This window comes from Bradysia coprophila, assembly GCF_014529535.1.
Source record: "Bradysia coprophila strain Holo2 chromosome X unlocalized genomic scaffold, BU_Bcop_v1 contig_20, whole genome shotgun sequence".
NCBI classification, from domain to species: Eukaryota; Metazoa; Arthropoda; class Insecta; order Diptera; family Sciaridae; genus Bradysia; species Bradysia coprophila.
In genome coordinates, this window is record NW_023503307.1 from 5339067 (window position 1) to 5366595 (window position 27529).

Here is a 27529-nt window from a genome sequence, read left to right on the forward strand (position 1 = left end):
ATGGCGCTATCAACATTGTCATGTTGTAGCTCTTTCTACTATTGACATTATGTCGATATGGTTTCTTTTATGGAGAAAGCGAATGTTGGGTTTTTTGATATTTCCGACTTTGTTACGGTTACGGCTATTAGTTTTAGGTAATAGCAAGTGTCTAATCACCATAGGCCATGAGTTGCCTCTTCGTATAAATCGCCATGCCACCATGTGACTGAACTCGTTCTGGCGTTGCAGGTTGTAGCGTCTGAATGATTCGTATTTCGTCATATCCCTTGACATCCATACAACGTATCAATCAATAGATCTGTTAAACCTCGCGGTCATTTTGGAGTACAAGATAGTTTCTGTATCTTGGGATTGTACCACAGCAAATTTGTAAAAATTTGCTATGTGGTTTTGGGGTGTCAAATGAGAACCCGAAGCGTTTGTACCTTACCTGCACTAAAATTGACTGCCAGATGCCATACGGCAATGTGTCATTTTCGTACATTAATCGAGCACGTAATTTAGCATTAGCTTCTGGTAGAGTCGATTGTTAATCCGTAAACCGACGCCACGAAGCACATGTTAAATAACAAAGGAAATAACACAATTGTTGATATCGCACAATGAGGCGAGAACGACTTTATTGATCAAAGAGAAAATGACCTACGAGAACAACACTTTGACTTCGTTAATAAAACCTTTAAAATAATTTCACCATTTAAACATTACAGCAAAATAAAAACACCAAAGCCGTAAAAGTTGGCACAGAAATTAGACAAAATCGAAAATGAATTCACACACAGCCACACAAAAGAAACACTTTTAGAGAGCAACGCATAAACACGTCCGTTCTCTGTGACTGCCGTTGTCCAACAAACAAAAAGTCCACCGAAGTGTCACAGATGACAGCTCAAACAAATCAAGATGGACGATTTTGATTTGGATTTGTCTGCATGATTCGCTTTATTGATAAGGAATTGTGAATAAAGTGTGTTAAGTAAATGTTTGTGTCTTAAAAAAATCATAAGATGATGGATATTAAAATCTACATAAAACATTCACCGGAATATTATCGAAAGATGCACTAAATTTGATTTCCGTTTTTGTGATGACTGAAACGTAGAACGGACCTCCTTTTTTATTCTAGAAACAATATTTTTTTCGGATTTTTTTTTATTTCACATGTGTTTTAAAATTAACTTTGTGCCTTCAAATAAACATTCGAAGCAAATCGCATACGAAAAACGCAGCAAATTAAAAGAAAAATTCTAATTGTCAGGTGGATTAAATTCCCGGGTGTGTGTATGTGTAATAAGAGCGATTTGGTTTGCCAACATCTTCAAATTATACTACACTTAACAAATAATGTGAAATGCCTAAATGATCAAGTGAAATATTTTGTCTAAAAATTTCGAGACAAAATAAAATCGAATGGTGTAACAGTGTGGTGAACGAAATTTTTGTTGAAAAAAGAAATTTTTTTTTTGGTCAAAAAAAAATTTAGTTTTTTGTTTATTCTGTGGATTCCAAACCACTTGAAAACAAATAAAATGGAATCCCATCAAGATACCACGGTCCACATTATGCAGATGGGCAAACGTGGATCTGCCGCATTCATCAACGACGAAATGAAACATTCGAACGGTGTACCATCCGAGAATCTATCTGCATTACTTCGCACAATATTAGATCCAGATTCGCAAATCGATGACACGGAAAATATTGATTGGTGCAAATGGATCATTGCAGGTGGACGAACTCTTTCCGACTTTGCTGCTACAGGTAAATAACATTTTTTTTATTATTTTCGTTCTGTATTTATTTTCGTACACACATTGAACATACCAGTCGGAACATATAAATGACGTATGTATATATGCTCTGGTGTGTGCTCTTCCCCTTTGGGTTCATAGAAATTGTTTTCGATCTGAATGTTATGTTCTGCAAAACATAATTTCTTCCGTTTTCCGACCAATGGTTTTTTTTAAATTCATTTTCTTTTAAGATAAATTTAAATAAATGTTGCGATGATAAAAGAGTCTCTCGGAACGAGCCATCTATTAAACGTTATGTATTGCAATTTTTTTTTTCTTCTAGTATATCTGAAGGTCGTTGACTTGGTATGGTTTTTTTTCATGTCACGTCTCATATTCTATTCCGTTTTACATTTAGTTAATTATTTCGATTAAGTTCTTGAATGATTTTTACTCGTTTTTCTTAGTTTTTTTTTGTTTTGTTTTAAATAAGAATAAAAATGCAAAAACGAAAGGAAAAGGTTTCCACCACATAACATACATACTATATCGATAAAGTCAGGTGCTATGTCCAATTATTATCATTAAAAAATTGAAGTGATGCACATTTTGTGTTTTGTTGTAATGCACCCGTGTGCATATGCCATAAAATGTGTAAAATGTGCAATCACGTCATTCTTTCATTTATGCAATTTATACAATCTTAATGACCAAGCACATAAAAATGGTTTAACCAAAAAAAAATAAAAAAATATTTTTTTTTGTAAATATTTCGTTGTTGTTATTGTCACTGGTGGTGGAATGCCTCGTGGAATGCGGATAGCATGGGTGTTTTTTTCTTCTCTCTCTCCGTGTTTCTGTCATCTTATATCAAAAACAAATTTGTTAATTTTGTTGGAATGACGATGATGGAAACAATAATTTTATTTATATATTGGACACCTATCTATAATATCCTCAAATCTCTCTCGCTTGGAACAGTATTTAACAGTATCATCCATATTATGATATTCCTATGTATAAATATTGTTTATGCGCCACATGCGAGAACTTTGCTTAGTGAGTTCATTCACCGGAAATTAACAAACCATATGACTGGTTAGTTAGTATAGAGAGTGTTCGCATATAGGAAAAAATATCTTTTTTAAACACTGACTGACGATATATTCTTATTTCATTATATTTTTCTGTGTTCTTTTCTCTTCGTAGCTTTTTTTTCTTCTTTTTCTTCATTAGATGTCACTTTATATATTGATGGTTTTCTCTCTCTCTGTGGTGATGTTGTCATGTTAATTGTGTGTGATGGTGTGGTGTGTTGTTGGCCAACCATCTGATTAGTCATATCACTCTTTGGCGTATCACAATCTATTTCCATTATACTGATGACATACATCATCAGAATATTTTTTCTTTGCTTCTTTTTTTTAACAACAGCAACAACTGAAAAACTTACAAACAAATATTCAAAGATGAAGTTGAATTTTAATGTTGTCGCTGTTTTTTTTATATCTCTCTCTTCATCTTCAGAAGAAGAAAAAAACACAAAAAAAATTCTGCTGGAGATATACAGAATAGTTGCGTTGTAATTGTAACTGCAAACAGATCATTTGCATAAATTTGACGAATGTGTCAATAATAGTTGATATATGCCACTTCATTGTATAATCAGTGGCAAACACGACTTGACGAACAAACAAAACAAACTTCGGAAATATACATTCCATTCTGAAGATATGGAATGGAAGATTTCACTTTGAATAAATCAGTCCCGATCTCTGAAACTCATCCATATTCAATTCATTCTTTAGACTTTATAAACACTATTCGTATGTCATCAAAATCGGAAGAAGGTCTCATCCCAAATAGCTATTTAGGTTCATCAAACCAACATCATTTTCAGTATTATTTTCTATCACATACTTAAAATCGAAATGTACGAAAATATAATCGAAATAGCAGAACCAATTATTATTTTTACTTCCATTGAATTTGATTGTTCAAAGTCCGAAAAATAATTTTCGTTTTATTGTTGAAATAAAAATACCTAATTAGTTTGGTGCCGTCGAAGCGCCTGGTGTTAGTGCAACTTGTAATGCTTAATTTATAGCTGGTTTTTATTGTAAGTAATTTGAATCCGAATAACCATAGAAAACCCATAAACTCTTGCGAAATGTTGTTTAGGAAAATTCTTGTAACACTGTTGAGCGTGGACGGCAGCGTCAGCAGATCCACTCGTGGAAGAGTAACCCCATTTCGGATTGTATTTCGTCGAGTTTACATCTATCTTTGTTAATCCCAAACCAATCAAATGGTTTGTCTTGTCATAGCAATGAGCAGTATCGAAATTGGTCTGATTTTTAGATATGACTTTTAGTCAACAAAATATTCAGTTTCTGCTATTCACATTTAGAAGTAGAGGTAGGGGTTTTGGACACTATACTCATTGGAAACATTGCGTAACCCTAAAGTATCATATGAATACATTTATGGACTGAAGTTACTGTTTTGCCCTTGAGCGTCTGCGCTTTTTTCTCTTTCTTTGAGTACCAAGCTCTAATTTTTCTCACATTAAATATTGAAGTATTGAGACTGAAAGTGAGCAGTAAGGTGAATGGGTTGGTCTTTTTTAAATCAACCGGCCGATGCAGCTTCTTTAAATCAATATTTTCAAATCAGGCTGACCCAATATTATATATATTCGAAATCAACTCCCCAAATAAGCCTAAAACATTCAACCCGTTCTTGAAATTAGATAAAAACAATTAATGAAGATACAGCGTACATACCAACGAAAATCGTACATTGTCAGTGAGAACTTTTTAACTTCCATTAATTTAACTCAGGTACGTTTTTTTTCTCATAAAGTAATGTAGAACTTGCAAATTATAAGTAACTTCTCTATATACAACAATGTATGGGAAGTTCAAATCATCCGTTTCACGTCAAGTTATAAGAATAAGCGTAAATCGCAATCTACCTAGTGAATAAACGGAAGAGTAGAGACATATTTACGCTTGTAAAAAGCACATGTCCTTGCACTGACATCCATACATATCAAGACAGTAAACAAAAATTTTATAGGTTCTTATCATGGTGTAGAAAAGCCAATTTCTTAAACCAAATAAATTTCATTCAAATAATGTCAAGTATTAGGTTTGTCTATTTTGTCTATAAATCGAGAATCCGAACGAACGGATGTGTCGTAGTCTCGATGTTCTATTCCTGTCTTACGTCAAATTGATGGTATGTTTTTGATATAAAAGCTTGTACCATTTTAGTACTTGCTCCATAAAGTACTCATGGCAAGTAGGGCATGCGGGTATATCAAGGTTTGCATGTCAGTTTATACACATAGAACCACAATCCATATATAATGCTTCTTAGTTTTTTGATCACCGGGGAACACAACATCAATAACAAACGAATACCTTTTATTTTCACGAAATTGATGTCAACTTTAACATAACAAATCGACCGATTTTCACCTAACTTTACAATTCATTTCTTCGTTGCTATTCGTGTTGTCACTCTTGGAATGCTGAATTCTCAGTTGTATATCGACCATCACTAACATTCAAAAGTTCCACAAAACTAGTTACAAACTTCGCACGAAGGACCAGTGCAGTGGAAGGAAAAACAAACTTTAGTATAAGTTTACTTGTTGGATTTGTTTGTTTTTGTTTGCCTTACTAAAAGTTTTAATAGTTGAATAACACAGAACCTATCCGTATATTCAATCAACTTATCTGAGATCATATTTGTCGCGTTAGATGGACATTTCTATAAATTGTAATCGGTTCAGTCTGCAGTACGGCTGAGAATAATTTAAAATCGAAGATATGGGTTTTATGGGTGGCTGTTGCGTTTCGAAGACTGACTTTAAAAAAAAAAATCGGCTCATTTTGTAGGCGTACATCAATGTTTTTGCTCTGAATCACTCTTTTTTCAGTGATTAAAAATAACATGTCTGGATACTCTAACCAAATTTCTTATAACAACATTCTACTCGTCTTCCAGTTGCTGGCTACGATAACCATGCAAAGTGTGGCCTGGTTTGGGTACCACATGTGGTGGCATACCGATGTCGTACCTGTGGAATTTCACCGTGCATGTCAATATGCCGAAATTGTTTCAAAAAGGGAGACCACTCAACGCATGACTTTAACATGTTCCTATCACAAGCGGGCGGCGCTTGTGATTGCGGAGACACGTCTGTGATGAAAGCAGAAGGATTTTGCAGCGATCATGGTATAAACAATACGTCCAACAAGTCTCCGGTACCGAACGATTTAATGGCTGTGGCTGAAGCGGTAATGCCTCAGCTGTTGTTGCGATTATTGTATCACTTCCGGGACAGTGATACGGAAGAATCAGCGAAAAGGTGTGATGAATACATTGGAATGCTGATGGAACTCAATAATATGGGAGAATTGATGCGGCGTGTTATGACGAAAGCGCTGATCAATTCACAGGTGAGTGTTGTTGGCTCGATGCACGAAGAGGAGTGTACTAAGAATAAATTCCATTTCAGTTGTATAAAGAGCTGGTGGAACCGAAAGATACAGACGATGAGAACGTACGTGAGTATATGATTCTAAGCAAACAAAGATACGACGATGCGGTTCAACGATTTCCAAGGTAATGCCAACATTCTTTGATTGAAAAATTCAATCGTTTCTGACGGAAGAAATTTTTGGTTGTAGGCCGGACGCTCCGGATGAATATAAACATCTTGCCGCTCTTGGAGAAACCATCAACCATGCGACACTGTTGGAAGAATTCATTTTCTGGACGTTTAAATTAGAATTTCCTCAAAACATCGTTTGTTTTCTGTTAAACATGATACCGGAACAAGATTACAAGGCAAGTTCGGCTTTAATGAACGGTGTGCCGTCATAGATGTTACTAATGTTTCAATTCTCGTTTACAGGAGCACCTAACTAGAACATTTGTAATGCACTACAGCCGGATACCCAGCGTGCTGGAGATGTCCAAGGATCCGGACACGCTCAGCAACCGGGTCGTTCACATGAGTGTACAATTATTTTCCAACGAAAGCTTGGCATTGAAAATGGTTGAAGAACTGAGTTTATTGCATGTCATGGTCATCAGTTTGAAGATGATGATGACGAAAAATCTGATAGAAAATACTCTTCACGGTATGTTGATATTGACTCATCGAATTGATGTCTTTCAAATATTTAACATCGGTCAGTGGTAATTCATTGAGAAAATTTGCAGATCCATCGAAAAATTTCCATTACGTCATCGACTGTTCGAAGCCGGTTATGAAGGACCACTGCTATTGGCCGCTGGTTTCCGATTTCAATAACGTTCTGTCCCACGAATCTGTGGCGCTGGTCTTTTTGCGCAACGATAAACTGGTGGACATGTGGTTCCAATTCTTGTTCATGCTACAGGGTATGAATGTTAACGAACGAGAAACGGGCACTCACGTTGAATATGAACCGGGGTCATATTATGCCGCATTTTCGTGCGAACTGGAAGCGAGCGCTTATCCAATGTGGTCGATCATATCCCATTTGAAGGATGCCACGCATACGGATCTGGCCAACAACATACTGAGATTTTGTATCAAATATTTGAAGGATTGGCTGAAGGCAATTTTCTTATACCAACCGAGAATCGAACCGGTACGTTGGACGTTACATTTTCGTTAATTGTCCCGACATACAACAATTCTGTTTATTTTACAGCGTGAGATGTTGGTGGCGTCTTTTCATTTTCCGCTTCATCGGTATTTGGCAGCATTTACTTGTCAAGCTGTTAAATGCATGGGGATGTCACTCAACAATATTCTTCCATCGACTAATGATCTAACACTGTTAATGATTCATCCGTTGAGAGTACAGGTGAGTCTTGTCATTACTTATTTGTAACGGTAGGACTTGTGTATTTGGCCAAGTCAGATTAATAGATACCGTACTGACGTTATCTGGTATATACCTCACACCACACGAAGTTATTTGCATGTTAGAGTTCCTTCGCAGGATGTTTTACTGCATCTGACCTTATTTGACAGTAGGAATACGAAGGAAAAATTTCGAGAAGATCGTACGACCATGGTGTGCGATGATACAATCGTCAAGTCATTTTCATGCTTTTCATGTTTTTTTCCCAAACTCCTGTAATTTTCGACTAAAAAGTGATTTAAAAAATGTATTTTGGTGAGACATCAAGGTACGGCACACATTGCTTTCTGTTGTTGTTTATCTGTCGTGTCGAGGATGGTATGTTTCCACATGTACGGGAAATATTATCATTTATAGGGAAACCATGAATATCGGTTGTTTGAATCTCGAAAATTGTACCACTTGTCCGTTCCATGATTGCTAAATGCGTGTATCGCATCGCATACCATTTTACCAAAAAATATTCTGAAAGAAAATGACGGGTTTTTGGAAATATCTTTCACTTCCAAAGTTGCAAATTTGTCTTGTTTTGAACGACAGTCTTTTGGAGACTATACGTCACATGATTAACGGACTCAAAAATACAGACTTTCATAATTCCATATTCTTCAGCGACAACTTAAAAAAGAATTTGAGAAAACTTCAATCAGTTCTTACGAAACTGAAACTCAGTTTTTCCTATCACGATCACTTCTACGACAATATAGCCGAAAGAAAGGGGCAACAGATAAAAGTGGTTCCACAAATTACTAAGGGACAGTCTAACAACTCCATAGAGTTATACTCGCGAGGTAACATAGTGGCCACACATGTTTAAAAATAACAACGCCTCCGTGTCATCTGTCGTGCAACTCTATGAACGGTTCCATTGAGTTATTGACATTCACATAAAAAGTGAATTGAATCTTGATTCTACCAATATTTCGCGAATTCATTCATAACCTCACCATTTGTCCTAAAGGCTTGGACTGTTTAAAAGAAACAGCAACCGTTTGCTTAAAATGTTTTAAAAAAAAGTCAATTTAGTGAAGAATGGAATTATTTCACACTTTTCTTCACTTCCAATCGAAAAACGTGGCTCAAAAATTCGAAAAATTAAGCAGATTCAAGGTGCCGGACTTCTTAGATTTCAACCTCCGATTTTGATGCATCGATTCGGTGACTGCGACAGAAAGACCTCGCTTCGTTGGACCAATGTTAGACTCTTCATCTCTGATTGTATTGCTTATTTTTCTGTCTTAGCACATGATTGGACAGAGCTGGGCCTATTTGGTAATATTAATTTCCCGATATTGCCAGAATTTGCTCATGGAAAATTTGAACAAATTTTGGAAAATTGAAGAAAAACTTTAGAAAATGGGAAATTGGCAGTAGAACTGAGAAAATTCTATTACTTTGATTAGAATTTGAGATCTCGTAGCCAGGTTTTCTCCCATTTCAGTACCTGTGATACTTTGATCACATCGTAAATAAATCACAAAATACATAGTCATAGGGACACTAAGAAAATTCTATTTTAACAAACTGAATTCGAGTTGCATTTGTTCTAAAATATTTCGTTAATTTCAATATAACAGCAGGTACATATGTACCTATGTACCTATGTAGGTATCATAATTAGTAATCGCATAAAAGTCATTACTTAATACCTTTTTTGCCGCAGCCTACCATAAATAAAATGTTGACTTTTCCTGCTTTCCGTATTCATTCTAAACTCATGTACAAAGATACAATTCTCAACTGCATAAACTATCAATTTTCTCCACTTCATTAATTCAGTAAGTTTCTGTCTATTTCATTGTCGATATATCGATTCGTGGCTGTCTTCAATAACTGACGGCTGATTATTTAATATGCTAATAGCATATTGTCGTCCAGAAATATCACTCTCATTATTGTCATGTACTGTGCATACAATATATACTTGCATTGGTGCAGATGTTACATTTCCCTAACTGCTAACCTTTATTTTATAATAATTTTCAATTCCAATTTGGTAGACCAGAAATGTGAATTACTATAATTACTATCCCCCGGTATAATATTTAAACCATAAAAGGAAATGATACTCTTACAAGCAAACAATTGAACGGTTTATTTGAAAGAAAAGTAGAAGATTTTGCCCTAAACTTAACTGATCAAATTAAAATCTGATTGACGTTAAACAAACCTTTGCGAAATTTCGGATTCAAAATTCTTTGATCAATTCCGCCAGTTCTGCTCAGTTCTCATCCCGTTCTGCTGGTGATATAAATGTAAAAATATTTTTTCTGTATGCGCAACCGCAGACACATTTATTGAAATTCATTGTATTCGAAAGTGGTATCAACATGAGCGATGTAAAATCTCTTATCAAGTCATCCGTATGCGACAACACTAAACTATTTTATAATAGAAAAAGAATTGAGTTTTTGATTCTTAAATTTATCTAACTTCTACATCGGCAACTGATGGTTGTGGTATGTCAATATGTGGAGAGTAATCATAAGTTATCAATTTCGGAGCAACAAAGCCACCATACATACTGAGCCCCTTGTGATAGATTCCAGCTCCTGAAAAATAAAATCAAAGCGTCAACACATTAGACTCGAGTGAGTTGAAATATTTGAGCAAAAAACAAATTACCAGATATAGGACACGGTGGTATGGATATGACGTCTTGAGCGTCCAAATATGGTATTGTCGTTTGGGCCGCATCAGCGTCCATATCCGTATGTGTGAAGTCGATGTATTGATTTGTCGTCGAATCAGGTTTCGATTTCACTCTGCTATTTGTTGGCACATCTGGACGATTGAGCACGATTTCGGTTCTAATGAAAGAGTTTGATGTATTTTAGAATGCGTTTCAACAATTATGACCGTTATCGTTATACCTCTTCTCGGTACTTTGAACTGTGTTGTCATTCGAGATCCATACACTGGTTGTGTGTGGATCCATCAGTAGACCAGATACAAAATCGACTTCTGTAATTCTGATTTCCAAATTCAAATGAGTTCCAACTTTGCGGAACCGAATTCCAGTTACAACGTGACTGGATGGTGCTATTAAATCATCCAAATCAATGGATCGTTTGTCCCACGTAAGTGTGTGATAGTCGACGCCATTCTTTATGCCTTTATCAAGTATTTTGTAATCGGACATTGGTTTCCACTGTAGCGTCGACGTATTGATACTTCCTCTTGGTCCCAGTTCTCCTTCTTGGATTTGCAGATGAATGATGCGATTGAATTTCCGGAAACGGAGTCCAGTGATAACTCTGAAAAATTCATTCCGGTGTGAGAAAAGTTTCTTTTTCGCTTTTGATATCTGATCGATGCTCTTACCGGTTTGCTGTGACATTTGATACAGTTTCTCTTAGATTGAAAAATCTGTCGGATTTGGAGCTCTGCTCATCACAAACGCAGAAACAATAACTGCAATGCCAGAATAGCCAGCGCCACCATGAATCCACCTTTGTTGTACCACGTGAACAGCTTCCTTTCTTGCCAAGAATTCGTCCATTCTCATATTCTATGTACTCATATCTTCGCATGCTTGACTGTTTCTGTTATAAGAAAAATCAATGTCAGTACGACCCGTCTTAAATTTGAATTAACTGCGAACAACAAACTTACCGCTGGACAAACCCACATGTCCGCGTCAACAAATTGACAATTCAGCAATTTTCCCGTACATTTCGGTTGTCTCGAACAGAACATATCCTTGTAGCATCCCATATTCTCAGCGAATTGATAGGCTGCACAGTTTTCTCGGCACGTTCCGTCATTGTTCATATCCACTTCGTTCTCGATGTATCCTTGCAACAGACGTGTCACTGTCTCGTATGTTTCATGCTCAACATGATGCGCAGGATCGCACCGCCATACATGACGATCAGCCCGTTCCATCACCTTTTTCAGCAGGATTTGTGTTTTCTGTGTTCGTTCGGTGAATCGTTCTCGCATCAGTATTGACTCTCGTGAATAGTTACCTAAATATTCGTTAGATTCATTGTTAAACCTGCTGTTAATGTGAGAAAATGGCGTGATGGTCATTACCTTTCCCTAAACTCTTCAATAACATCCACGAGAATTGCATCATTGCGTAACCCTTTAATTCGGTTATCGAAATGGCAGAGTACAACTGATAGAGTACCTGCTGTGCGGATTGTCGAGTTGAGCATACTTGCGAAGATGCTTCCTGAAAACGATGGAAAACAATGTCAGTTAAAGTAGTTGACCCAACTGGAATATTTTCGCTTTCTATATCATTGAAAGTGTTCACTTATCTAGACCCCAATGAACCTTTATCTACTCACCAGCATCGCTTTATAGTACAACCCTTGCTTAACCATAATATTTTCAATTTCATCCAACGTCTCATTAATCGGCCAGCTTTTATCAAAAAGTACTGTTTCGGCGAAATCATTCAGTCCCAGGTAATTATCCTCAACATTCTGTGACAGCATTAGCCGATATGCTTCAAATAAATTATTCAATATGATGAGGCTCGGCTGTAAACTCTTCCATTCGAAGATTTTCTCCAGCACAATAAAATCGTTCACCGATTGTTGCGACGTTAATTTGTCCTGCACGAATTGTCGATGGTTGTTGATGATTTGTGACAAAGCCTGCACATGATCGACACCATTTTCGATTATGCTCCAGCAGTTTTCCTCCAACGCTAAGTGCTCGTTCCGAATAACATCGATTTGGATACCTTGTCCATGTACACTCGCGTAACACGTTAAGGCCAGCCACAGAATTTTGTAAAATAAATTCATTTTTTGGTGGTGTGGGGATCACTTAGTCTTTGTACATTTCCACACTTTCAGTTCAATTTATTTAAACCAACAAAAATATATTTTCTTGCTCAAAGTCTATAAAACTGGTGTTCTGTTCAACATAAACGCTTTTATTAATAAAAAGATTCGCCGACAAAATAACAATCACGTCGTTTAGTTCACTGAATTGTTATTACGATTTTCACACTTACGAATGTGTGACGCACATTCTACTTTTTGTGGAGAGAATTCATCAGTCAGACATTGGTCACAGAAATCGGAAAATCAGATAAAATGCGGGTGCATAATTGAAAATTGAAAAACAGGAAGTGAGAATGACTGAACCGATAGTTACCGGAGAAATGACGCGAGTCAGATTAAATGTTTCCTTTCTTCACTTTTCGGAAGGTCAAACTATATTTTTAATCAATCACCTGCACACCCATCGAGTATGAAAAGAATGTCGTGTTCAAGTTTGTTCTCACCGCGACGGCAGCAACAAGTGTTTATTACGAAAACAAATAAATAAACAAAGCAAAAAATGCGAAACCGAACTGAAGTTTATGTCCCGCCTCACATTATATACTGTTACATTCGAAAATGCAAGTTTGCTTAATTTGATAAAATTATATGGTGCGGTTGGTTTTTAATTACATCCACACGGGCATTAATTGGCAGGTATTCGATAGATGATTACAATCATTTTAATTCGTCATTACACGAGAGTGTTTCTGCTTCTATTCGTTCATTTCGTTGCTCAACTGCATTTAATTGCTTCATCGAACTTCCTAGTTGGAAACAAAATACGCTTTTTAACATGAATATTAAAATATAGTTTCCATTATGCGCTTTGTGAAAGAGAAAAACCATTTTTAGCTTCTAATGTTGAACAGAATAAACTTGAAATTGTCTCATATATAATTTAGAGGCTATTAACACACATTTTCCTCGGTTAAGGTTCAACTATAGTCAATGAACTGTTCGTTAAAGGGTGATTAAAACACACTTAATGTTGAACACAGTTGAAGGTAACAATTTCTTCCAGAAGATTAAGCTTGAAAACAGGTTTAGATCATACGTTTAGATCGTTGAAACACTGAACCAATTTGTTTGAATTGTAAACAATTTCTGTGATGAGTATTATGCTTTCGTTCAGAGTCAGCACTTGAAACACATTTTTTTTGGGCCGATTGTCAATAATGTATAGTTAACGACATTGCCAATTTTGTTTGATTATACAAAGTAAAGTAGAAAAAAAAATGGAATACCTCGACAATACCTTCTGTGAATTGTGAATGAAATTAGACCGCATGGTTTAGTAACCGAACTGAATTTCAATATTCAATTTGCGACAAAGTTTGAATTAATGTTTGCCGTTTCTCAGAAAAGCGAAAATGTGTGTCAACACAATGTTTCCATAATATTTTTTTTTTATTAAAAAGCGAAAAACGACAGACAACTTTTACCCCAGCCGCACAATTTTTGCGACATCACAACAAATTTCGTTATTATTTTTGTTTCTTTTAATCAGACGAACCGTCAATGTGTTTTTGGTCTGGTTATCTCATAATGTTGGGTTTTTTTTGGCTCAGTTTCTTGCCGTTCTTTTTTTTTTCTTCATTCCTTCTAATCAAATATTTGAAAAATTAATTTTTGTGTCGTTAATAAGCGAAGAAAAAACACAATTTTGAAAACAGAAGCAAACAATTTTTGTCACAATGCGCCGTGGCGTAAGATTGGTGGATTTCATGCGAAATTTATTATTATGTTATGCAGGAAATGGATGTTAGCAAGCACGGCCCGAAACGTGTTTCATTGGTTTGACACGCTAATTTCTAATTTTTTGCTGTTGTTGTTGTTGTGACTTTGAACACTGATTTATCTACAATTTCGATCCATAGAATCGTTCGATATTCTAAATTGATTACGTAAAATCGTTGTTGTAATCAGAGTCTAACTGACACCACACAGTTTATAAACTAGCACAAAACAAATGGTCAAATGATTTACTTATTGGTCGAATAGCAATTTAAATCAAATTCAATGAAAAAGCGCATTTTGTTCAACTCTAACAGAAAATGAATTGGAACTGTTGTAGCGATTAAATGAGAGAGATATTTTAACAGGATTAACCTTCACACTGCTTTTATTACATTTCAGTTTTGAAATCGCTTTTCCATGTATTTTATACGTCGTGTATACGAATCTCGCGAAATAATTTTTTTGTTCAACTAAAATTTTATTCCGTGCATCCAACTCACTGTCGCTTGACTACTTCTTTCAACTGATTAAAACTGAATAAAGAACTTGTGTTTACTGTGCTGTTGGTGGTGGAGAGAACTGAGAGGCAAATATAATTTGTTGTGACCGAACAAAATGAGTATACACTCGGCCGATGATACCAGTACAAACGATGTGCTTCAGTTTGATTGGTTAAGTGTTTTTGAATGGAATCCAATGCCCACACAACGTTTTTCTTTTCGAACACATTGTTTTTGAGCTCACAAATTGAATGTCGTTGTCATCAGCATCGTTTTATGTTCGCAGCGGGTACTATTCTTTGAATTCTCGTTTTGTTGCTCTCTGTTTATAATGTATACCTAACGTCGAAATAACAAAAATGAATTTGGAAAAAAATATCCAACTGAATGACGGCATGTAACGTATACGTACACACTCATACACTTCTTGTTTATTTATTCGTAAATGCGTGTACATTTCAATTTGATTTTTTTTCTTCTTCAATTGAACTCGTCCGAACATCGAGTTTCCTGTGTCATATTACTCTTGCAATGGACACCTGCATCATTTAACACAAAAAGTTTGTTTTTTTATCGTACATTTCAATCCCGCCCCGATTATGTGTACGGTTCCGAAAATTTGCAATTTTCCCTGCGTGGAGAATTTTTTTGTTGATTACGTTTTCGGAATTCCAGTCGTAGGATGTGTGGATTGTATTCCCATTGATAACAGCAATATCAACGGAATCGAGTATGCTAAATTATCCGGTCGACGGGATGTTATGGAATTTTGTTATGGCAATAATGTCGAATGTGGTGGAATCTATAAACACGCATTTGTAATTGATCGGTTTCACAACAAGTGGCTTCATAATCGGACATTCTTTCATTGAATTCCTGAGATGTTTTTTTTTGTTTGTTTCTTCTTTTAATTTAATTCAAATAAATACTTGTTGAGTCTTGTCAAGTCGACATCGATTTTATGCTGCATGTGCACTATTGCTGCAGTTAGTTGAGAAATTCCAAACAAATGTTATGTTTATACAATGTTTCACATTCTGTTCAATTGCTTTTATCGGATGATAGCCTTTTTTGTTGGCTTCCATTCACTTGTCAAATCCATCAACGACGTTCCAAATTTTTTAATCCTTTTGATAAAGTCTTGACGATTTTGATATATGGGTTCAATGGGTTTTAACGATTGCATTAAAGCTTATTTGAAAAAATCGAAAATTCACTGCTCGATCGTACTTATGACACATAGTTTGTGTGAGGGCATAACAAAATAGAAATAGGAAAACTTTATGACTACTTACAGACAACGTCATGAATATTCCGTGACATCAAAACAAACAAATTATTTACCTCTAAACTATCAGCAATTTGATAGAGCACTCCACTGTTCCCAATCGAAGCCAGATCCGGCGATCCAATAATCAACAAATGCAATCTATCGAGCAATCCCTGAATGGCCAAATTGTTCGGTGCAACTGTCCATTCCGCAAAACTATCCAAAGTTGTGGGCTCGACGTCGTCATGCATTGCAAACTTATTCATTAGAGTATGCTGAATGGAAATGCTGTTCATTAGATCACTTAGATCCTTCAATCCCAGCTGCAGTTGTGTGTTCATTTGAACCCGTTCGGTTATAGATTCAATGGTCCAGTGGGCTACATTTACGGTCTGAAAGTGTTGAAATTGACGGGTTTTATATTTTGCATTGATCGTATACAGACGGTTCGGTTGGCATTGTCACCGCGATGTTACATTGAAATTGAAGGAAACAAGAACCGAATAGTGAAAAAAAAGAAAGAAAAAGAATTAGTGAGTCAATAACCTTCCGAAACCGCTCCAGTGACTCATTTCGCATTCGCGAGAAAAACTCAGCGGGCAAACATATATATCTCATCAAAACCATTTACCATATTGAAACTAATAAAACCGTACAAACAATCATGTAATGTGCGATCATGCTGTCTGAATTCCGTATAATGGACAACACTTTTTTAATACTTCATGAGTGGTGCATGACACATTTCAATTCTTCGAAATTAATTGTAATAAATAAAAACAAAAAATTTACCTTGTCTTCGACCAAAGCAATTTGTCGCGATAAATCGGTCATTCGAGTTAAAATTTTCTTCTGTTTTTGCTTCAAAAACGGCACCTCCACCTCATTCACTAAATTCGTCTGTTCGACAAAGTGCCACGTTTCCAAAACGCTGGACGCTACTTCTTTTCCCAGGCGGATGACATCGATAACATCTTCTATGATGGCGGTCGATGGTTTCGCCGATAGTAGCACAGTCAGTGCGACTAGGCGAATTAACCATTTTTGTGGATACATTTTTGGTGCTGGGTGGCTGGGAACGGTTCAATTAGCTTCAGTTCCAGTCTTAGATCATTGATTTCATGTTTTCTGTGTTTTTGGTTTCTTCAGTCGCGTCGTTACAACCTATAATCAAAATTTATTTAATAAGCTGAAAGACAAAGAGCGTGGCGTTAGATCATAACGATGCTTCGTCATCTCAGTTTAAATTGAATATCATCGCACAATTCTAACGACTTTAATGGGATCATTGCAATTTGTTGAGACAATTGTAAATGCCTTCCAAACAACAGACACAATCTTTTATTGTTAGACACGGAAACACACTTTTTTCCTTCAATGTTTCTGTTGTTCCTTAATACGATTAGATTAATCGCGAACTGCGTAGGCGTCATTACCATGTGAACGATCAAGAATTATATTCTCGAAAAACATTTAAATTTAAACATGATAAGCGGGACATCATCGCACATATATCAACTTAAACTATATTAATACCAGTTGGTGTTGTTTGTTGTTTGATCATGGAACACAAATTTGTTTGATATAATAGCTGCACAAAGACAGGCGATTCGAATGACGGAAAACTGTTGTCTGGTTTATATGATGCACTTTTGACGGCCGTTATGCTATTTTTTTGTCTCAAGTAAACAGAAGCGACTGAAAGTCTTTCAATTTCTTAGCACATCAATAAGACTTAATTTAGAATACTCAGCCGATTTCGCCCATTTTAAAATTGGTTCAATCCGACGATAATCTCCGTGTATAATACTACCTGTATGTACAGGTACGATTGTATATCGAATTTGTGTAATAAGCTATCAGATGTAACGTAAACAACACATTGCACTGTTCAAATTGGATTAATACAGAAACTAGAGTGGCAAAAACATATAATTAATTGAATGATACGATGACTCATGACATAAAAGTCATCAGAGGACGGATATACATACACAACCCGTTCACAATTTTGTGTGAATTGAATAAAAATCAACAAAAATCTTCGACCAAAAACAAATTGAATTACTCTTAAGCCTCTCAGGTAGATAATATACTTATAACTCACGGTTTTAAACATCCAAAATTTCAAGATGATCAGCACAAAAATATTGTTAAAACTATGTCGTTTCACGAATATTGAGTAAAAACTGTTTTTGCTTGTGCGTTAACGAACCGACGACTAAACATAAACAGTTGTTCAGTGAATTTTGGAATGGATATTAAGTGGAGGTCTGTCTCTCTTTGTGTTAAAAGCGTTAATACACATTCACATTATAACTTATAATAAATTGCCATAGATGTATTCAAAACCGTAGACTAGTTTCTGTATAATGAAAATTTGACTTTGTTTGAAATGGAATTGCCGGCTACAGGGTATGAACACTTGTGGCAGTTGAAAGTTGTAACTTTAAATATTGGGCGTTTGATTTCAAGTGACAGTCATGCACTTTAGTAACAACATCTATATACTAGAGACGTTCAGGGATTGAAACAAACAGTCAGAATAATATGTAAAAAATCCCCCAAATAAATGCGTGCCTCATGATTGTTTATAAAGTTATTTTAATACAAAAACAATTACAGAACAACGATGAAATGTGTAGCCAACAAAGCATGTCTCTGTTTTCTGATATTGCTTTATGTCTATGGATGTTATGCATTAGATCTGTAAAGTTAATGGAAGGGTTTATTCGATGCAGTTGTTTATGTAAATGTTAATTACAGATGAATAATCATTTCTCTCTCTCTCTCTGTCTCTCTCGATTTCTAATTAAAATTGATTCTGATAGTGTACAATTGCATTGACGGTAATGACCTAAAGTTGTAACTGGTCGTTGGAAATATTTTTATTAAATTTACTAAATTCAAAACTGCTATTCGACTATTCGTACGACCACAACAATTTTAAAATCTAATTTGCACAAATGACTTAAGCAAATGAAAATCGTTAGTTTTGTTAATGTTTTTCTTCCACTATAACGGGTTCAACGATTTATGTTTTGTTATCAATAGTTTCCGCCGAAATACTTCTGTATCTGAATTTGTTTGAATATCTAGTTACAATCAATTTGATTTAATGACTTCCCATCGCAACATTTAACGTTCATGTGATAGTTCTTCGTTGTATCGCTGTTTCATTGTATTTGATGGTGGTAGACGATGAGCAGCCAGCATGTTAAACGATGTTCTATGTTGTAGGCTTAATTGAAATTAAGGGAATGACAATTTATGGAAAAAGGGTAGGTTAAGCAGCACATGTTAGAATTATGGACATTTAAATTAAAGATTTTATCAATCAAAGTGAATCCGTCACTACAAACCCTTACTTCCTCGATGGTTTAATGTTAATCTCACCAATGAATTGTTCGTTAAAATAAAACAAAAATCCATGTCGTTGAAAGACCTAGAGCTGTGCGTGGCCGGACAACTTTCACGAAATTATTTTCCTCTTCCCCGATGTCTCCGCTGCCAGATTCATCAATATATGATGTGGGAAACGTTAATACCATTCAGACACTGCGTTGTTTGCTTCCAGATGCGAAGAATGTCCAAAATATCCCACAGTGTGAAAACTTTCACATTGACCTGAGGTTTTGCACCTTCGGGTATTATGATCTCCACGATGAGAATTTACCATCGATGGACGGCCTTAATAGCTTTTTGCTGAAAACTGGAAAATTTCGACGAAAAACTACAGAAGAAGGAATAAGGGTTGGAAGTGGAGATAGGAAAGAAATTATATTTGATCTGAGTTCATATATGGAAAAGCCTCCCTAATCACCAATATATCTATATGAAGCGGCTCAATATTCCAAACGATATTCGGATTCAGTTGCGTTACATATTATACCGGCAATATCACAGCAAATGTTCAATCATAAAATCTGCGTTTAATCAAAATATTTTTCAACTCTGCATTCATATCGCAGCACATTAAATCGACATTGTATTATACAATAAAATGCATTTTGTTGTTTTTAATGACACACGACTCGGAATTGACCGACTCATCTCTGTTATAAATACTGCCCCGAACACACAACAAACCGTGTCTATGATTTATATACAATGAGCAACTGCGACTAATGTTTATTATTTCTTTTTGCGGTAACAATCAGTCAATTGATACTTTCGTTGTATTTAAATCTGTGTTTTATTAACTCATGTCAAATGGCTAAATGTGTGATTTATGAGTGTTCACAGAATGTTGCATACCGAAACTTGAGTCGAAAATTATTACTTGCGCTTGAACTTCAAAACAGGCCCGAACTGGTCCTGTGACGATGCCCGAAGGACTTTTTGATTTTGGTATGCATGAAGTGCATTCAAAGGCTCTTTTTTTTACAAATTTTCGAACCAGTCCGACCCTGCTTCAAAATATTTTCAGTCATAACCTCTCTCACATTACTACCAGTGTTTTCAATTTCTTTCCTTTTTTTTGTAATTTTTCAGAGTTTCTTCTACGAAATTCTTGCCGGCGTGTGGATCCGTAATGGACTGCAAATCAAAGGACAAGCTATGACCTATATCCAGGCAAACTTTTGCAATTCAATGGTGGACATGGATTTGTTCTTTCTGCAAATCTGTGCAACCCAACTACCTGCTCAGACATTTCTAACAACAGCAATCGAAATTTTCGGCGTAAAAGATTGGCTGGGTATGTGTCCGTTAACTACGACGCACGAATTAGAACAGGATTCGATGCTGGAAGGCCTGTTAACGTTTCTGGCAACATTAGTTACATCACGCACGAATTTGGGCAACACCGAGCAAACGCAATGTATCATCGAGATAAGCGCACTTCTCGCAACCGGTGACAAGACGCACAGCCAGCTTCTCGAACTGATGCCAGAGCGATCAGGCAATGCTCATACCAGAAACTTCGATACTTTTCTGAAAGAGTTATCGAATTTCCGAAGACCACCGCAGTCGTCGGAAAATTTGGAACAGGGCCTGTTCATACCGGTGTCGGCTGTCTGGGAAAAATACTACGATCCTTTGCACGTGCTTCTGCGAGCTATACATCGTCGAGATTTCCAAAATTCAATGGATCGATTCACAAACTACGTAAAGCAGGAAAATAAGATGCCGAAAAGCGGGGTTCTTTGGCCACCATTTCGTCTGCCGAGACCTATTGGCGCCAACTACAGCGATCCATCATTCGTGTTGCATTCGCGTGTGTTCCACTCGACAATACTCGGCATTTTGTATAGGGCTGTGCATTCACACAACATATCTGAGCATATGTTAGCGTTAGCAATTTTCCTGTTAGAAGTGGCTGTTACAACAGATGGAGGTACGTCATGTAAAGATACCGTGCTGGAATGCGGTCGTTTATCATCAGCGTCACATCGAGATGAACGAGATCCACCAGAACTGTTGAATTGTTATCCTGGTGATTGTTTAAGTGAAAATTTACGGTATTGCGTCTCACGAATTTCGTTGGCATCACCCGAACCACAAGGTGCTACATGTGCAAATTATACCTTATTCGACAGTGACATAGAATACGAAATTTCGGAAAGTGAAACACTTCCGATGCTAGTGGGCAACGTTGACGGAGTACATCAGTCTAGTGGAATGGAATTGGCAGTACCGCATGATCTGTCTGTTGGTGTTCCACAGGATTTGTCCATTGTTCGGGGTCAGTCTTTAGTTCTGCATACAAATACTGAGGACTCAATTATGGACGAAGATTTGTCACCGACAACGCAATCTCTGCCGCCAATAACAATGTCGGAAAATGATCAAGCAATTACCGAATATTTACCAGGCAGGCAAACTGAATTGCACATCGATACACACTTACCTCTTCAAGCAAGTACACTGATGGAAGTTGCAATTAGACGTAATTTAGGATCAAGCAACCCTTCGAGAGAAGTGTTTCGACCAGCTACAAATGCTGCTACGGGAATGCTTTTACCATTTCAAAGAGTTCAACCAGTACCCGTTACTAGTACTAATTTAGATGTAGTACCGATTCAATCAGCTGGTCTTCCTAGAATTCACTCAGGCGTTAAATCGAAAACTGTTGAAAGTAGTAGCAGTCTAGACGACTCTATTGTTATCGAAGAAAGTATCATATCGCTGCTCTTGAAATTGCATTCTCAGCTGAGTGGAACGTTAGACAGTTTTTCATTGAACGAGAGTGTGAATGACGTCGAGGACATGGTAGTTGACTCGGAACCAGGACCATCCAACAGGGAATACGTAAATCAGCCAACGTTTGCTACCGTTACGGACTCACGGATTGGCGATGGTCCATTTTTCATAGGAAATTTATTGCACAAAATAGCTAATTTGGATGAAATGTGTGCGTTGCGGATAAACGAAGTCAGACAAAGTATGTGGCCAAACCAAAGAGAGAAACAAGCTGAACAAAAGGCTGCGGAAACAAGAGAAAAGGAAGAGAGAAGTAAGCGTGCGAGGGAGCGACAGCAAAAACTAATGGAAGATTTTGCGAATAAGCAAAAGAAATTCATGGAAACATCCGCCGAAGGAATGGATTGTTGTGAAGATGAAGAAGAGGAAGTGGAACAGTTACGTGAAAAGGAATACGTCTGCATCATTTGCAATCGAACAAATCCCAGCACAGAAAACAATCCCATTGGCTTAGTAGTCCTAGTCGAATCGAGTGGTGTCGTTGGTCACCGTAGAAAAACGAACGAACGATTGTTGCTTCCGTTGAACGATGAAGAACATCAGAAACCTGGTCGTCAGGTGCGTTTAGCAACTGAATTCAACCGACGTACCGAATTATTGAGCGCAAAGTTCGGTTCTGAGTCATGGTATTTGTCCAACAATTCAGCTTATGAGTCTGGCGTTCATGTGCAGTCCTGTGGACATCACGTACATTTGACGTGTCACGATGCATATCTCAGTTCACTGTACACCTCTCAGCGACACCAAAATTTAAATGTAGAACGCGGCGAATTCCTTTGTCCCGTGTGCCGACAATTGTCCAATTCCGTTCTGCCATTAAGTCCCGCATTGGATCGACCGACACCGCTGATCCGTATCCCATCACCACCATTCAAAGATCTGGTAATCGAATTAACAACACTCATCAAAGAGAACCGAATGCCTACGGTAAGTGACTGCTTCATTGCCGGATTGCAGTCAGATCCGTTTCTCGTTCAATCTAAATTTGTGTTCACCTTCGTTCAGATAACAACAAAACTATCGGAGGCGATGAATCGGGCCATGGACGATATGACAAACAGCATATATCGAAAAGCGAAGCGAAGACCGACGTCAACATTACGGAAATGGTTCTTGTTTGTAACGTCCATAGCGCGAACCAATTTGGAAGCGGAAATCATTCAACGAGGCGGCTCTTTATGTTCCAGTAACTCGATTCGATTCAAACCGAAGAGAGATTGCATTGGTAAGTACAATCAGCCACAACCATCAATGGTTGAACACTTGGCAGATGATTTTCATTTTGTTGTTGTTGATTTCAGTTCCTCTACTGCACGTGTTATCAGTTCGGGTACGTATCTCGCCTGATTGGCAACTGTGGCGCTCATGGGCATCATTATGTGGTATACCCAGCGACGATGCAGCCCCAGCGGCTTTACAATGCATCGAACATGTGAATTTGCAGTGCATAGAGCATATTCCCAATCTACTATCCGATCCGATAGCATTGATGTTGAAGTATATACTCTTGGCGCCGCTTCATTTAGATCAGGGTAAATTTCGATGTCATTTCTTGCTCGAGTTCTCCCGAATTTACTTGATTCTTTGTCATTCCAGTCTACTTTACGTGTATCGTGAAAGCAACGTACAATTTACTCTATTACCAAGTGGTTGTTCAAATTTGCTCCACATTGACTGAATCGGAATGTGATGAAATTATCAGCAAGTACTCAGCGGAACCGACCGTGTCCGTAACTGGTGTGTCCAATTTAGGCGCAGCTATTGTGTTAGTGTTAGATGAAATGATGAGAACTACGTTGCTTCGTCGTCAAGCCGTCGACGTAAGCACCACCACACGATTGAATATGGTAAGACTTATTGACATTCGGAGCGGACGATTGGTGTTAATCGAAATTTTTGACTTTTATTTTCAGGATTCATTAGAACAGAAAGTGCAGCAATTATGTTTACCGTTCCTTCGCGTAGCGTCACTGTTAAAACATCATCTCTATCAATACGATTTACCCGATATAACGGCATCTGATGCCGAATTTCGCGGTTTAGTCAATTACTTGGAACTGGTGACCCCTGCAAAGAGCCAGAGCAATTTCAATTCTGCAATGGCTCTGTGTTTCCTGGACGGCAATGAAAAATTGTTACCGAGAGACTGGTGCAATCAACTGATTGAAGTGCAGCCACCGCATGAGGATACCAGAGAATTGATATTCAATCAACATATATCGTGGCAACAGCCTCGTCTGCTCGGACTTCCAAGAGAATATGAACAACTTTTTACGGTTCGTTGAGAGGCGTACGGTTCGCCTGATGGTTAGCACTAATTCGTTTTTTTTCATTAAATTTTCAGTATTATCATGAGAAGCCTTGCTTGAAATGTAATACCATACCAAAAGAGAGTTCAATTTGCTTGTTATGCGGTACGATAGTTTGTTTGAAGCAACTTTGCTGTGAAGAAGATAAATGCTGTGAGGCTGTGAGAGTAAGTGTTTTGAATCCAATTGAAATGACGATCATATTTTGACACCGAAACTCTCCAATTTACAGCACACAATGAGCTGTGGCGGTGGTGCGGGAATATTTTTGGTTGTTACATCCACTTACATTATCGTGATACGTGGCCGTCGAGCATGTTTATGGGGTTCGTTATATTTAGATGACTTTTTCGAAGAGGATCGAGACTTGAAGTAAGTCAATGAAACAGAAACGGCAGCCCGGATATGCTGATGAATTTGTTGTACGCATATTTTTTTCCTCAGACGCGGCAAACCATTGTATTTGAACGAGGACCGATTTAGTTTACTGGAATCACAATGGCTTTCGCATCGATTCGCTCACACGAAACATACATGGGTTTTTCATCGAGACACTTTGTAAGGCAGAAACGAATGGAAATATGTTGCGCGGCATGTCCGAGTTTGCCGATTATGAACAATTCAAATAGATAAATTTTTAATTGAGAGCAACGATCGTGCATGTGAGCTGCTTAATCTTAAAAGAGAAGAAGAAAAAATGTTGAAGATGATCTTGGAACCTGTTCCCATTCGGTTAGACTTCAGAATTAACATTAAGAACAACTATGGAAATTTGTACATCTCTCCGACTCATTTCTTTAAAAACAAAAATTACAAAAAAACCTAAACGAAAATGCGAAAATGAAAAAAAAAATTATTTATATGAAATTATGTTAACCGGTACACCTTTCGTTAGTGTGACATTTTACTATTAACAACGCTGATGGAGGATAATGAAAAGACAAGAGAAAACAAATTGTTCGTTACTTTTTACGTGTAGCGCTAAGTTTTTCCTTACCCGATCATTTGTTTAAATAGTCGCATTAAGAGGTCAACATAACAACATTCAATTGAGTTGAATCGTTCTGGCTTTCCCTGCATGGAATAAATTTTTCTTTTCAACAAAAAACCGGGCCTTTTGGTGATGGTCGATGGGTACGTTATTTGTAATTTATTCAGCCAGTACAACTCAAGAAAATTTGATATTTTGAAATGTGAATTTCTACTTCGTCTTCGCCAGGAATCGAAACATTTAATACGAAATTTTAACCTCGTCCTCCCAGTTATCGAGTTATCGAGTTTTCTTATGACTACAAAAAAGACTCATGATCCGTCAGAACCGAGTATATGAACCGCTGATTTCTATTGAAAACATCCTTCAAAGACTAATATGTCTTCGGCAGTGGTATGCAGTACAAACTTATAGAAACGGCTAGTCATCAGCTATCGACAAAAACTACACGAATAAGCAAGTGTTCTCTTTTATAGCGAAATTTTTCAGACGAAATATTGAAGTAATTGATTTTGTATCAAACACTCAAACACTACTTCACTCAAATGTTCGAGCAAATGTTGCGATACGCTTGCCGTTTCTTATAGGTGAAACCACTTTTTTCACTAAATATCACAATCAACCGTGGAATGCATAGACGAATAAACTCACGATTATTGACTCAACAGAGTCAGAAATCTCAAAAAAATGTACAACTCAAGATTTTAGAGATCTTTAAGGGGTTGGTAAATGGTCACGTCAAAATTGGCAATTTTTCGTTTCGCAACACAATTCAAGGTTTTGGAAATAAAACTTCGAATTATTGCGTTGTGAAACGAAAAATGACCCATTTTGGCCTTTAAAACTGCCAAATGGCCGGAAACAGTATAATGTGTAGTACTACTAAAATAACGCGAATCTACAGAACAGATTAAGGAATATTACGCATCCGTTAAGTTCGTAAATTGTCCGTTTTACAAGTAAATCGCCGCCGGTTTTTCAGTGGATTCTCATTTTCGATTTTACGCGACACCACACGTATGTACCCACTAAATATCCACCGTGTTCTAGTTTTATATTGACAAATTTACAGTCGATGTCAGTGAAATTTAGACATGAATTTGATTCAACCGTTTTTCAGCTGGTCAAACAAATGCCCTTATACCAGCGTGTACCAGCTGAAAAACAGCTGAATAAAATTCATGACTCAATATTGCTGACGTTTACTCAAATCGACTGAGGTTGAAACACTCCATCTTGGATGAATTTGATACCTTGAAAAAATACGTGGCATTACAGTAGGTGCAACGGAATTCCAAAACCTCTAGAGACCCCAAGCTTATAAACACATAATTAATGTGCGACTCTTAATCCGTTAAATGAAAGAAAAAACAAACTCAAGGTTCTGCTCTCTATTTTGTAACATTTGATTAAACTCAAAGCTGTGCTGTCCTCTTAATATCGATTGTGTCAACCAAATGTGCAAAACGCTCAACTCCATTTGCCGATCGATGTTTTGTTCAACGTTTAAAGAATACAACTCAGACTTCATGATTCTCCATTTCAATACACGATTCTGAGTTGTATTCTTTTGGTTAAAAATATGTGAACGGTGGAATTTTGTTGGGTTGCGAAATCGGTGGAAGGAAAAGCTTCAGGGGATGAAATGTTGAAAATATTTTCTAATTAAAACAAAACAAAAAAAAGTAAAAAAAATTGAAATTTAAAGTGAAAACACGAGACGGAAATTCAAAAAAAAATCTTCTTATTAAACGAACGTTTTTCACACATGTTAATCAGAAAATTATTGCATCAATAATGGAGTTTTCTTTTTTGTGATATTTTTGTGAATGATGCTACATAAATAGGATATATTCATATTTACGAGTTATAATTATTATACATCAACGGAAGAGGATTCATACAGAATATTAAGCAGAGAGATGGAGAGTAGGTAGACAGAGAGTGAGAGATGAAGAGAGTAAAATAAAGTAAAGCGACAAAGAGAATTTTATTATTTGTTTATTTTTGTTGATAATTGAAATTGTCTTTTTGTTTCATAATGTTAATGTGTACACTAAAA

The 27529-nt window shown here is 36.8% G+C and overlaps 2 protein-coding genes across 11 annotated transcripts; one reads left to right on the top strand and one right to left on the bottom strand.

Annotated features, from left to right (window-relative positions):
• The first annotated feature begins 875 nt into the window (after positions 1-875).
• On the top strand, positions 876-27163 carry LOC119068540 (E3 ubiquitin-protein ligase Ubr3). 2 transcript variants are annotated; one of them, XM_037172158.1, is made up of 15 exons: positions 876-1764; positions 5754-6208; positions 6268-6374; positions 6440-6599; positions 6667-6895; positions 6978-7390; positions 7454-7609; positions 20458-23094; positions 23173-23392; positions 23469-23699; positions 23764-24014; positions 24081-24443; positions 24512-24643; positions 24709-24848; positions 24921-27163. In XM_037172158.1, exons 1-15 carry the CDS (start codon positions 1533-1535, stop codon positions 25036-25038), a joined length of 5844 nt encoding a protein of 1947 aa, XP_037028053.1. In that variant the 5' UTR covers positions 876-1532; the 3' UTR covers positions 25039-27163. The 2 variants fall into 2 exon arrangements, with proteins under 2 accessions (XP_037028053.1, XP_037028051.1); XM_037172156.1 differs by having other exon boundaries at positions 23764-24443.
• On the bottom strand, positions 9934-18216 carry LOC119068545. Of its 9 annotated transcripts, none has more exons than XM_037172164.1 (9): positions 18071-18216; positions 16756-17127; positions 16038-16355; positions 11708-11849; positions 11285-11640; positions 10994-11214; positions 10543-10926; positions 10295-10479; positions 9934-10221 (listed from the first exon to the last, which is right to left on the bottom strand). In XM_037172164.1, the coding sequence occupies exons 2-9, from the start codon at positions 17017-17019 to the stop codon at positions 10094-10096; spliced, it is 1998 nt and encodes a 665-aa protein (XP_037028059.1). In that variant the 5' UTR covers positions 17020-17127; positions 18071-18216; the 3' UTR covers positions 9934-10093. The 9 variants fall into 9 exon arrangements, with proteins under 9 accessions (XP_037028059.1, XP_037028060.1, XP_037028063.1 ...); XM_037172165.1 differs by lacking the exon at positions 18071-18216 and adding an exon at positions 17500-17593 and having other exon boundaries at positions 9941-10221; XM_037172168.1 differs by lacking the exons at positions 16038-16355; positions 16756-17127; positions 18071-18216 and adding exons at positions 11968-12544; positions 14586-14754 and having other exon boundaries at positions 9941-10221.
• Positions 27164-27529: the final 366 nt, after the last annotated feature.